Consider the following 12,905-nt stretch of genomic DNA (forward strand, 5'->3'; position numbering starts at 1 on the left):
GGAGCACGAACGCTCGGTTGATCTTGTGATACGTCATCCTCGCCTTGTCGTTCAGACGTGTCGTTGTGGGCTTCTTGGTGCGATTCCAGTTGTGATTCTCGCTCTCGCTGTCGTTGTCGGTATCAGTGCTGGATAGCCACGCTATGAAACTGAAACTGGGGGGAGTTTCGGTTTCATGAAACCGGGCGTCAGTATAGTTTCAGTTTCATATGAACCGGTTTCAGTTTCATACGAAACAATATCCAGTTGCAGTCCAATTTTTTGACAAGCTAGGCATCGATATACACCTTATCTCCAAGTACCCCAAAGATGTTTGGCATTGTCTGCCTACCTACACTACCAATTCCCTAGGCTCGCCATCACCTTCTGCCCCCTTACTCCTCTCTATATCTTCTTGGAGTATCCTTACAGCCGCGTCGATATCCTCCGCTTCCCTAAACACCCCTGCAAGAAGCGGCCTGCTCTTTCCCTTTGGAACACTTATTCAACTTTTAATGCACTCACATGCCTCTACCATTTTGGCAGACATGCTACTTCTATCCCATCTAACCTGCGGCAGGTTACCTGCCGTCTTGCGCCTGAGAAGATTCGCTCTGCTTCCGTAGACATGGGGGGGATGCAGAATATGTCAATAGCCATACGGCAGAGGAGGGGGAAATTCTCTCGCTGGGTCGGTTCAAGCCACCACTGCAAGGCCGTTTGTTGTCCAATCCCAACCTGTGAGCCCTGCGAAGTATCATCAAAACCAGGCCATTAGAAGGCTTCAAATTACTTACATAAATAAAGCGGTCGAATTCATCCTTCACCTCACTCGCTGTGCTGTACACCTTCTGCCTCCAGCGATCAAACTCATCGAGTTCTTGCTCTTTCTCCTGTTGTTCATCTGGGAGCTGGTAGCTCTTGTAGTCTGTGGACCAGATCTTCCTTACAGCCTTCACGGCATTGCTGACCCAGGCTGGGTTTCTCTTCCACTGCTCACTCAGATAGCTCTTTCGGAGTGCTGGGTGGAGGAGAATACCGGCCACGTACACCGGGGCTTGTTCGGTAAGCTGGTAATACTTCTCGAACTTTAGCCAAGCCACGTGAAAGCGCGCGTAGAAGCGTGGGCCACTGAAAGCCCGGTTTTTAGTCCGCGTGAAGTGATGATGGAGGAAATCCATATGGGAGAGAACTTCATCGAGTGTATTCTCCCGGCCTTGGCGCACCGAGATCTGGTGGAATACTTATAAGAACGCATGAATATCTCCTAGTTCGTTCCAGTCGTTGTGGTCCAGTGCATCTTTCTCGATTTTGGCATGATTTTCTTGAATCCAATCCATGAACTTTGCCCGATTCTCAATTGCCACGTCAATGAGGCGAAACCATGAATTCCAACGTGTGTCATTGTCCCTCGGCAAGGCCCTGCCAATCTCGGCCTTGAAGTCGTTGTAAATGCTGGTAGAGCTCCTTGAATATATGCACAAGTTGTGGAGTTTCCCCAGAACACTAAACTCCCGCCATTCCTCGGTAGCTTGTGCCTTCGTAATAATGCCCCCTTCTTCTCTTTCGGATAGCCTGCACAGCCGCTCATACGCCTCATCAATCCCCTCTCTCTCATCCTCCTAAATCTTCTTTGCTTTACTCCGAAAGAGGAAGGCTTGAACGATGAGGTTCATGATGTGGCCACTGCAGCGTAGTCGCCTGGCAACCGGATCTAAACCATCAATCTCTCTTGCGATATCGCCAAGCATAGTGTCGTTAGCGTCGTGGTTATCCATCGTAAAGTAGCCAACCTTTCCTCCGAGATCGTACTCTTCGACAACCTCCAGGAAAGCCTTGGCTTGCAATTTCCCGTTGTGGCTTCCTTTGAACTCGCGCAGTGACAATAACGCTTGAGCGACTCCTCTCGTCTCCGCATCTACAAAATGGACCACGATTGCTTGGTATGCCGCCTTCTGTTCTGATGAGGTCCACATGTCAATGGTGAAGTGGACCATAGATGAGAGAGAATTATGAAGCTTCTTAACGAGCCCTTGTTTGTGTTGAGCGAAAGTCTTCTTGAGAAGCTTCGGCACCGCTCTGCGGCTGCGTAGGAGGACGTCCCGGGCCATATAGTTGCAGGAGAGTATAACAGCATGAAACTCAGGGTACTCGATGAATGTATGGGCGATATTGCGAACCGCAAGAAGTCTGGCGAGTGCTTCCTCGAATGCAGGAATATTAATAGCGTTTGCCAAATATTTTTCCTCATTAAGGTCTCGATTGGCTTGACGTTCCTCCTGCCTTCCGAACAAGTCCGTAATGGTGCCATGTTGCTGCTTCTTCAGATCCGTCCTTTCCACATGCTCTATCGCCCGGATGCCATAAAAGTCCCGCAGGTGCTTGCGGGCTCGACTCAGGTTCGTCGTTACCGAATTAGGCTTTTTCGTGGAGTCGCAATGCTTGCAGTACCAAATTTCGTGGTATGAGGCATCGCGGGCTTTCTCCCCTCTCTCTTCATAAGGGCCACGCGCCTCGTTCCAAGTGCTTTTGTTTGTACGGCCTTTGGCGCGCTTGCCAGCCCGATCAGAGGGAGAGCGATCCAATGTGCGCTTCGCGGGAACGGGAGAACCAGGCGAAGCAGGCCCTAAGAGCTCATCAGAAGGCTCCGATAACAAGGGAGCGGGCGAAGCTGATGACATATTGTCGGACAATTAATTCCATAGGGATCAGTGGTGGCACCAGTCAATTGATGAGAATTATCTAAAGAACAAATGAAATTGAACAGCCATGTGTTCGGGCACAGCTATTTAAGCTCATGTCGTTAGGATTGGAGTCCTTGATGCGACAAGCCGGACGTAAAACCGGAGACACGACTCTAAAGTACGGGCCGCGTTTCACATCCAGTCGCACGAACCTAATGGTGATATGCGACACATATTTACTATTAGCAAGTTTCTAACTGCATTAAAGGCATTTGGTTTGCGAAAATTTCTTGGTTAAGTACTAAGATATTTGGGACTCATCGGGCGTATATGAAACATATGAAACTGGGTGAGTTACTGTTTCATACGAAACCGGGTCCAGGGACTGTTTCAGTTTCATATGAAACAGTATGAAACAACACGCGTGGCTATCCAGCACTGCAGATGGTGACCAAGAAGATCCTCAGTCTTAGATTGGAGGGTCACTGGGCTATTTTGTTCCTCTCAACACTTTCCCCAGCACAGAGGCAAAGATGGCAATCATCTGACACTGGCAAAGGCCGGAGTTCAGCACAACACGAGAATCAAATTCGCTGCCGCAGAAGACTAAATCCTTGACTCTCATCGTCGTGAGATGGGCCAGTGAGCAATTGTAACTAGAACCAGAGCTAAATAGCTACGAATTCATAGACGTCTTTAAACCCCTCTCAAAGGCTTGTACGCGCAAAAGGCCACTCGGTGGAGGCAGAGTATGTACCGAGACTTAGTCAACTCGCTATTCGTCAAATCCAGCTCCTGCTATCCTTCAAGATTATTCATGGCGTACTTCCTAAACCAAGGCCAATACGTCCTTTGTGACCACAGCGCTAGCCTCTGCAGAACTTTGATGATCTGACATATCCCCTTCAGTCCAGTAGTCGACCCGAAGCCTATCTTATTCCAGATTATAGTCTGCCTATCATTCCTCCCCTCGATCATTTCGCCCCTTGTTGCAGCCAGGAATGTCCAGTCATGCCCTTGCACGATAATCGCCGGTAAGAAGCATAGCTCATCACGCGCGACCTTAGAGTCGCCTGTGAGTCGGTCGAGGCAGTTCCAGTGAGCCGAGAGCCATACAGTCTGTTGTGCCATGGCGGATTGCCACTCTTCACCGGTGAGTTTTGTCTCGATGCTCACGCTGATAGGGCAGGCACGAAGTGGAACAAAGTCTGTATGATTGACGGAATCGTTTGGTGAGAGTAGTGATTTGTCGGAGAGGCAAGTTGCTGCTTTGGTTTTCTCGATTGACTCGACCATGAAACAAAAGTCGACTCTCTTCTTGTGCTGCATGGCTAATGTATTTGGAGCATACATAGGGGAGATCTGTGCAGTCGTGCTGTAACATGGTTTAATATCAGTATCTCCATGACCCCCAAATCCTGGTTACTCACGCATTAATAACGTCAATCAAGATCTCTTCTTGGTTTGCAGTAACGTCCGCAGTCGCATGTGTAGTGACATTGGCGTACTTAAGCGCCAACTCCATCAAAGGATAATGCACGGCGCAATTCCAACCTGCTTCAGAATGGCTATGGTTTTGGCACCTCTCGGCCTTTTGCCATGTCTCGACGAGAGCGTCCACAGGTGGGAGTCTGCCCAAGGCCTCTCTAACCCCTGACTTATCCACCGGATCTGGCTTGAGAGCTTTCTGAAATAAATGTACGTGATTCCCGCCTGCACTCGCTCTTTTTTCAAACTCGATCTGGTCCAAACGTTAATATCAGAACTCTCATGTTAAAATTGTCCGCCTACTTACCTTATCTGCAGCAGTCATGATATCGAAGCCACCGCTATCACGCTTTATATCTTGCACTATGTTATCAAGGGCATCGGGAAGTGGCTCGGAGCCATCAAACGACGGATGAGTGATGAGCCCGTCCATACGCATAGCAGAAATTCCCCTCTTTGTTGGGCTGCTGTTGCCACTTCTAGCAGTTCGGACCCGTTTATGCATTGATTCGGAGTTTGCGTCGCTGACTCCGGACGACGACAATGATATTGAATCACCTCGCCTTAACGGTAACGTCCTACGTGGAGTTGCATTGGGGTCCGGCCGGGGCCGTTTAGAAAGTGAGCCACCGTCCTCTGTCATTGGAGGCGACAAGAGGCGCTTCGCAGGATGCTTATATGTGATGTCCTCGAGGGCGTCTTTCTTCGAGCTGGGGCCTGGAGGTGGAGATGGATCAGTAGGCAAGGAGTTCTGAATTGTGAAAAGCCAATTGACGATGCGCTGATCAGAGTCCTGAGAGTCTGTCATTGTTAGCCGTGGCGATGCCTCTCAGTAACTGCGCTCGTGTTGTTGAGCGTCTACTCTATATTTGCGGCGTCGTTGTTGTGATTGTTTAGTTGTTGTTGTTGTTCCTTTGCCTTGCGGGCTAGCGTTGTTAGGGTGACTTTCCTTCGGAGATCACGTGTCGCTAGCCATCCGAGCATATCCGGACAGTCACGTGGTTTCAAAACTGATTGAGCGAAACTCTGTACCAGAGTCATGGCAAAGAATCAGCCGCCGAGGCAATCACGTTCATCGAACTGATTCAGATTCTTTTGCATTTTTGGAACCGCGGCCAATAGACAAAGCTGAGCACTGTGAGGAGACTGTAGACACACAATCGCGAAACAGTACTATGTTCATCCAAATCGCGCCGCATTATTCAATTTCCGTCCGTGCCACCCTTGCAATCTACCGGCGTTTTTCCAAACAATCACTTCTAGTAACTGATCCACCACGATCACCACTGATCCCGCGACAACCTCACTGATCACTATTATCACTCACTAGTATATAGACCACACTCATTAGCACTTTCATAGAACTTAGCTCACCAGCTATCAATAAGACTTCTTTACCTACACACTTACATACGCCTGCGAATACTTTTTGCACCCCACTGTAATGTTGAGACAGTATGGCTAAGGTGGTCCGATCTGCTGGTGGCTAGGATGTGGATACTATGTAAGGAGCTGTGCTCCTCTCAGACATATGTAACTTAGAACTAACAATAACAATAATCAACCCTTTTACTTTAACAGGTTATAAGCCCGGAGGGCACTACCTTTTCTCCAACCGCAAAGCTGAGTGTTTTCTGTCTTCTTTTCTAATTTTCCTAGATAGTATAAGAAGTCGAAAGGCTTCCTTCTACTGCGTATATATATTTAGCTTACCTGGAGCTATTTTTCCTTTATTGGATATTTTATAGAGTTTGGAAATTAACTAATAGGATATATCTAGAAACCTTTTTAGAAGGACCCTTTAACCCTCTATCTAAGACACCAAATTTAAATTATTAATCTTAAATAATTAAGAGACTTTAGATTATAGTCTGGCTGATGAACTTGCCCAACTAGACTGGTCCCTTTGTCTAAGATTATTAAAGCTCCTTGGTCGGGTGACCTGCGCCCTCACAGACTAAGACCGCCTGAAACGTGGTTTATAATATAGTTAACCTTAGATCATTGTCTCTTCTCCTGACAGCGGGAATGATATAAATGACTGAGACTGCTATGCGTTTTACCTTTTAGATAGTCTTTACCTGGCTCGGATAACCCCTATTTATGCGGTATTATTATATTGCCTGACGAAGGAAAGACTCCCCCCTAAGCCTTGACTAAAGAATTGTCGATAGCCGTCTGTCCCTCTGTACCTTGATTATCAGCCTCCCCGAGAATCTATTATGTCCCTCTCCAAGGAATCTCTTAACCTCGTAGGCAGCTCCGGCACCATTCCAAAGCTAGAGCAAACCAGCCACTGGCTGACCTGGAAGAGAGAAATACTTGACCTTCTGGATATGTGTAGATATGGAGATCTTCTGACTAGGAACATATGCTTAACCATTAACAGAGGGGAATGATCTTGCAACTCAGATTAAGGCCTAGAGGAGCCGCCAGGATTGAGCATGCGGCGCCATTTGAAGTCGACTCGGCTATAACGCCCGAGTATTTACCATAGGGATCCTAATAGCACAGGGTATAATTAGTTACCTTGAAACCCGGTATTACCCTGTTAGAAGCGCTATCTTCTAAGAGCTTAACCAAAGATATTAAGAACTTACCCTTAACTCTTGTAATTCGGTTATAGAATATGCAAATAAGCTTTATTAAGTAAGGGCTAAACTCTTAGAGATAGATAAAATCTGCTAAATAGGGGAACTACACTTTGTTAATAAGTTCCTCTGCGGACTTGGCCCAGACTATAAAGTCTTCCTTACTGCATTTAATTAGAATTATAACATTCTTCCTATCCGAGATCTAAATAATTATAATGTTATTCTTAAAGAGGCCGTTATGTTCGAAACGGCTATCTTTGCTGCATCTCAGGAAGAGGATAGACAAAGAGGAGCTACTGCAAGGATTATACATAGAGCTATAGTAGCCTAGGGCACCCTATGCTGTGGACACTGTAGAAGAAAAGGGCATAATAAGTCAACTTGCTAGAAGCTTTACCCTGAACTTAGAAGAGAGTATAGCAAAGCTGGTTATAAGAGATGATAATGGAAAATGCAGAGTTAAGAGAAGGACAGGGAGAAGATAACTAATAAACTGGAATCTGCCATATATATAACTCCTGCATACCTTCAACCTGATTAAGCTCAACTGGCTCTCTGGCAAAATGACTTCCAAGGTCACCTTGGATTAATTGGCTTGTTATTCGGACTATCTAGTCTCTAGGCATCCCTCTAAACTTAGGCCCTTAAACGGATCTACGTCTTAGATAGTGGCGCCTCCTTGCATATTTTCTGCTAATACAAGAACTTTATAGTCCTTTAAAAGTACTATAAATTACCTATCAACGGCATTACGGATGCAAAAGTCATACCAGGAGGATGTGGAATATACTGCCTCCGCGTGCAAGGGCCTAAGGGGTCATATAATATTACCCTTGATAGCGCTCTGTATATTCCAGAAGGACACGCTAACCTCTTATCCGTGTTAGTACTAGAGAAGAAGGGTGCAGAGGTTATCTTCCGAAATGGAAAGGCAGAGGTCACAAATAAGGGAAAAGTCGTCCTCACTGCGACAAGAATCTCAGGTGTCTATATAGTCGACAAAGCTAAGGAAGATCATTTTTAAACCGCTTTGGCCTCCTTTTCGGTGAGAGATCCTTAACTACACCTTTGGCACGAGCGACTTGCATATTTGGGAGAGAGGAATATCAAGAGACTGATAAAGATATCTACTGGAATTCAACTAGATAATTCTACCTCAAACCCATATAGAGCCTGCATATAGGGCAAACTCAGGGAATATCCCCATATCCAACTAATTAAGAAAGGCACTTACCCTCTAGAGTATATTTATGCAGATATTACCAGACTATTCCCAGATATAGGAGTAGATAGAAGCAGGTACTAGGTTTGCCTTATTAATAACTTTACTTAAATATCCTAGGTATACCTAGTTAAAGAATAGTCAGAGTTTAAAGAGTATTTCTATTATCTGTTACTATAGTTCGAGAGACCGGAAAGATAATATCACTTCCTGCACCTTAACCGAGGGGGAGAGAACCAAAGCCACAGCCTGACCCGACTATGCCGGGACAGAGGAATCAAACTCTCCTACACAGGAACTGAACAGCATAAACAAAATGGATTGGCTAAAGTCCTTAATTAAATCATCCTGGAAAAACTTACACCGACACTGCTTAAATCCAGACTCGCTTTAAAATAGTAGCCGTACTTCCTTAAGGCAGTAAACTGCATCCGAAATCTCTATCCTACGGCAAGCATTTCCACTATCTTATACTAAGCCTAATATAGAGATATTCCTGACCTTAGCTATCTGCAAGTTCTTAGCTTATAAGGATAGGCTCTGCTTCTATCCTCTAAATAAAAGAAGATATAGTTAAAGAGTATTCCCTGCCAGCTTCTCGGCTATCAGGGCAGTATGAACTATATACTCCTTAATGAAAGGGGATAAGTCTTTGTATCTAATAATGTTATCTTCTCTGAGACTATTAAAAATATCAAACTAATACTTGATAATCTTATATATTAAATATATAATCAGAGACTATTACAGAGATAATAAGTAATCAGCAAAGAGGACAGCAATGCGGAAAATCCTATTGTTCTAGAGCCGTCGCCCCTCCTGATAGCATCGAGAGAGGCAAACAGAAGCAGGGAAACCGGTCGTGGAGAGACGACGCCGGATAAGCCCCCAGTGGGAGATATAGAATAAGATCCAGACCAAGAGTCAACCAGATTAAGTATTCATATTGCCATAGATAAGCGCGAAGTGTCATCGGAAGAAACAGAGGAGCATGCAGAGTCTCAGCTGCCTGAAAGATTAACCAGGGGATAGCTGCTATTGAGATATATATTAGCCAGCATAAAGTTCGCCTTCCTAGCAACGGTTGCAGAATAACTATATCTAGTTGCTTATAATATTGATTAGTCTGAGCTAAGAACCTTTAAGGAAGCTACATAGGGTATATATGGAAAACTCTGGTGGGGAGGATTAAAGGATGAATATAGATCTCTGGTCGAGAATGATGTTTAGACCTTAGTCACGCTTCCCCTAGGACAAAAGGCCCTTCAAGGCAAATGGGTATTCAAGCTCAAAAGAGGAGAAAATAGGCAAGTTCTATGATATAAAGCGCGATTTATCATAAGAGGTTTTAAGCAAAGGGAAGGAATTAACTTTAACAAAACCTTCGCCTCTGTTATTAAGCCGATAAGCTATAAGATAATATTCGCTATTGCAGCAGCACTCAATTTAAAACTAGAACAGATGGATATCAAGATGGCCTTCCTCTATGGCCTCGTAAATAAGGAGATATATATCCAGCAACCCAAAGGATTCAACGATAGAAGTAGGAGAGTCTGCAAGCTCCTAAGAGCCTTGTATAAACTAAAGCAAGCACCAAGGGTATAATACAAGACTCTCTCAACCTTCCTCGAGACGCTCGGGTTCAAGGCTTTACTTTCAGATATAGGAGTCTTTATAAAAGGTCACACGTTCATTGCAGTCTATATAGACAATCTACTTATTACCAGGCCCTCCAAGGACGAGATCATAGCAGTCAAGCAAGCTCTATGCAATAAGTTCAAGATAACCAACCTAGGTCCATGCAAATACTACCTAGGCATATCTCTAAGAAGAGACAGAGCAAACCAATCAATTTTCTTATCGCAGACGACCTACCTCGAGAAAGTACTTAGAGACTTTAAAATAAACCAGTGCACTCCCAATACCACACCAGTTTCAACTAGCAAGTTCAGAGAACTAGGCCCTGACTATAAGGCAGTAGATGAACTTAAAGAGTAGTATGCCAAGGCGATTGGGTCCCTGATGTATCTTATGCTAGGGATAAGACCCGATATTACTTTTGCTGTCTCCTTATATAGTCGATACTTAGCAAACCCAACCAACGAGCATCAGACAGCTATTAAGCGTATCTTTTAATACCTCAAGGGATCGCAAAATCTAGAACTAATATACCAAGGTGAACTGCAACCTCTCCTCGGCTACACTAACTCAGATTAGGCAGGAGATCTAGAGACTCGAAGATCAACGTCTAAATATGTGTTTAACCTTGGTACAGGCGCTATCAGTTAGAGCTCAAAGAGACAAAGAACTATAGCCCTATCTTTATGCAAAGCAGAATACATAGGGCAAACCGCAGCCGCAAAAGAAGCAGTCTGGCTGCGAGGTCTGCTCCAAGAGCTGTTAAAAGAATACAGGGAGGTTCTAGAACTAAAGACAACTATAATCTTCAGGGACAACCAAGGAGCAATCGCAATATCTAAGAATCCGCAGTTCCATACAAAAACCAAGCACATTAATATTCAGCATCATTACTACAGAGAGAAGGTCAATAATAGAACTATTAAGTTCTAGTATATTTCAACAGGCAAACAAGTAGCCAACGGCCTAACAAAGGCCTTACCAAAGGATTATTTCCTTCTATTTAGAAATGCACTAAGTCTTAAAGAATGATAACTATAAGAAGGTGCAGAGATAAACCAAAACAGGAGACCTGCCATAGATAGACAGGAGACCCACAGATCCAAGATTACATAGAAACATAAAGAAGGCGCAAAGGTAAGGTAGAGTAGGAGAGCTTCTAAGCAAGTAGAAGGAAAGCCATAATCTCAAGGTTATGCTAAGCGTAAGGAATGTGCAAAGATGGACTAAAGTGGGAGACCTATTATAGACAGGAGACCGGCGATTTTAAGAAAGATTTTAAGACCTGCAGAGATAGATATAGGCAGGGGACCTTCTGCGGATAGAAGACCTATAATCACAAGATCACAAGACCTGCAAAGATGGGCATAGGCAGGAGATCTTCTGTGTATAGAAGAAGACCAACAAGTTCAGGATTATATCAGACTAAGAGGAAAGGTGCAAAAATGAACTTAGAGGGAGATCTTCTGCAGACAGAAGAAGACCTATAGTCCCAAGAAAGCTTACAAGACCTGCAGAGATAGGCTTCAGTGGGAGATCTTCTATATATAGAAGAAGACTAATAAGTTCAGGATTGCATCAGACTGAGAGGAAAGGTGCAAAAATAAACTTAGAGGGAGATCTTCTGCAGACAGAAGAAGACCCACTGCTCTAAGATTACATAAGACCATTAAGAGATCCTAAGCGCCCTTATCGAGATAGCTCTTTCCCTGCAGTTTTCACCTACGAAGGTGTTTTTAGGGTTTTAACGAGGCTCGATAGGCATGCACATCGAGTCCAACAGCAGCTCGAGTAGGAGTATTAAGGCAGTATAGCTAAGGTGGTCCGATCTGCTGGTAGCTAGGATATAGATACTATATAAGGAGCTGTGCTCCTCTCAGACATATGTAACTTAGAACTAACAATAACAACAATAAACCCTTTTACTTCAACAAAAAGGTCAATTTACTAGGAAGACTCGGCCAGAAGTAACGAATACGATACCTACGGCATCGAGTTTCCCACATTCATCTATCTACGATGCGCTGGAGATCGCGTTTTTGTACCCAGAACATGACAAGTCGATCAACCACAGACGCGTCGGCGACACGATCCAACATGGGTGAATATACCCGACAGTATATTAGCGGTTGCGCAAATGTTGTTATTCTTAAAAGAGCTTTCAAGTAAAGTATGTTGAATACTTCCTCTAGGCTAATAGTAAATGAATGGCCGTGAATCGAAATAGAGAAAGTAGTGTTTGGAGGGCTTTAGACCGCGACTTAGTGGGGGCTGGTATATCCAATTGCCCAAGTTGCGCGAACCGTGCTAGTGATAGTCAGCTTGCCTCCCGGGCAATTAATGCATGACCACGAGTGTCCACTTCCCCGAGAGCTGAAGCCCTCTCCACTTTGATAAGCACCATCAAAGTCGAAGTACCCATTAAGACTGCCCGCCATCTGGGCGAAAGAATCGTAGGTCCCAGGCGATTTAGGCGATTCGGGGTACCAGATTCCATCCCACTCCGTGTGGATCCCTATATCATGTCTTTCCTTCACCTCAATTCGGGGCCCACAGACAGGGAAAGTAGACTTGTCCGTGGTAGGCGACTGGCTACGAAAGTTGTGCGCCACGAAAGTGGTGCATTCCTGGTTCTGTGGGCAAGTTCTGGTCACTGAGCCTGCCCCTCTGGTACCCGGGCGCGCACATTGGATTTCCCTAGTCGCCCGACGGTTAGCGCGACAGTACCCATTAGTCGCTCGAAAGCCTGTGCCAAAATTTTCAACGCAGAGACCATGAAGCGCCTGGAGCATGTCATTGGTGACACGATCATTGAAAGACTCCCCGCCGACAGGGTCACGCTTTCCAAGGTTGACAATGCGACCACGCCTCGATAGGCTGCTGCCCGTCTCGTTCCCAGGAAAGCCGCTCATAGTGTCATTCCACGGCAAATCACTCGTCTGGGAACTCCCGTGGGATGCTGCCACCTTATCCAGATATTCCGTGTAGGTCAAGTTGAAAAATATCTGGGGTTCCTCAACCGCAGCCTCTTGAGCATAAGCCCCAAACCCAAGGATTGAGAGGGCGCCAAGGAGTACCATGCTATAGGGCGCCATCTTGTCGAAAGCTCAAAATCCGGAGGGATAATAAGGGGATGTGTCGACGGTAGACTTGGCTCGTGAGACAAAGTAATGGAGATTAGGAATAATGGTAGCTGGGGGAGGGATGGTTTCGAAGTATGAGGACGCGTAAGGGCAAATCTGCTTGTGTTCTTGACTTGAAAGCCAGAGGCCGTGATGGTAGTGATGGATGTCAAAATCG

At 45.3% G+C, this 12,905-nt stretch overlaps 2 protein-coding genes across 2 annotated transcripts; both read right to left on the minus strand.

Moving 5' to 3' along the window:
* Positions 1-3,461: 3,461 nt before the first annotated feature.
* Positions 3,462-4,959, minus strand: FOIG_16555 (uncharacterized protein; the record flags this gene model as incomplete). Its single annotated transcript, XM_031218016.1, has 3 exons — positions 3,462-4,038; positions 4,094-4,404; positions 4,459-4,959. 3 exons carry the CDS (start codon positions 4,957-4,959, stop codon positions 3,462-3,464), a joined length of 1,389 nt encoding a protein of 462 aa, XP_031052264.1.
* Positions 4,960-11,866: 6,907 nt separating this feature from the next.
* FOIG_16556 (uncharacterized protein) lies at positions 11,867-12,700 on the minus strand (the record flags this gene model as incomplete). The annotated part of the gene is made up of 1 exon (XM_031218017.1): positions 11,867-12,700. The coding sequence occupies one exon, from the start codon at positions 12,698-12,700 to the stop codon at positions 11,867-11,869; it is 834 nt and encodes a 277-aa protein (XP_031052265.1).
* Between the last annotated feature and the right edge of the window lie 205 nt (positions 12,701-12,905).

The sequence above is a fragment of the Fusarium odoratissimum genome, assembly GCF_000260195.1.
Source record: "Fusarium odoratissimum NRRL 54006 unplaced genomic scaffold supercont1.92, whole genome shotgun sequence".
In the NCBI taxonomy this organism is placed as follows: domain Eukaryota; kingdom Fungi; phylum Ascomycota; class Sordariomycetes; order Hypocreales; family Nectriaceae; genus Fusarium; species Fusarium odoratissimum.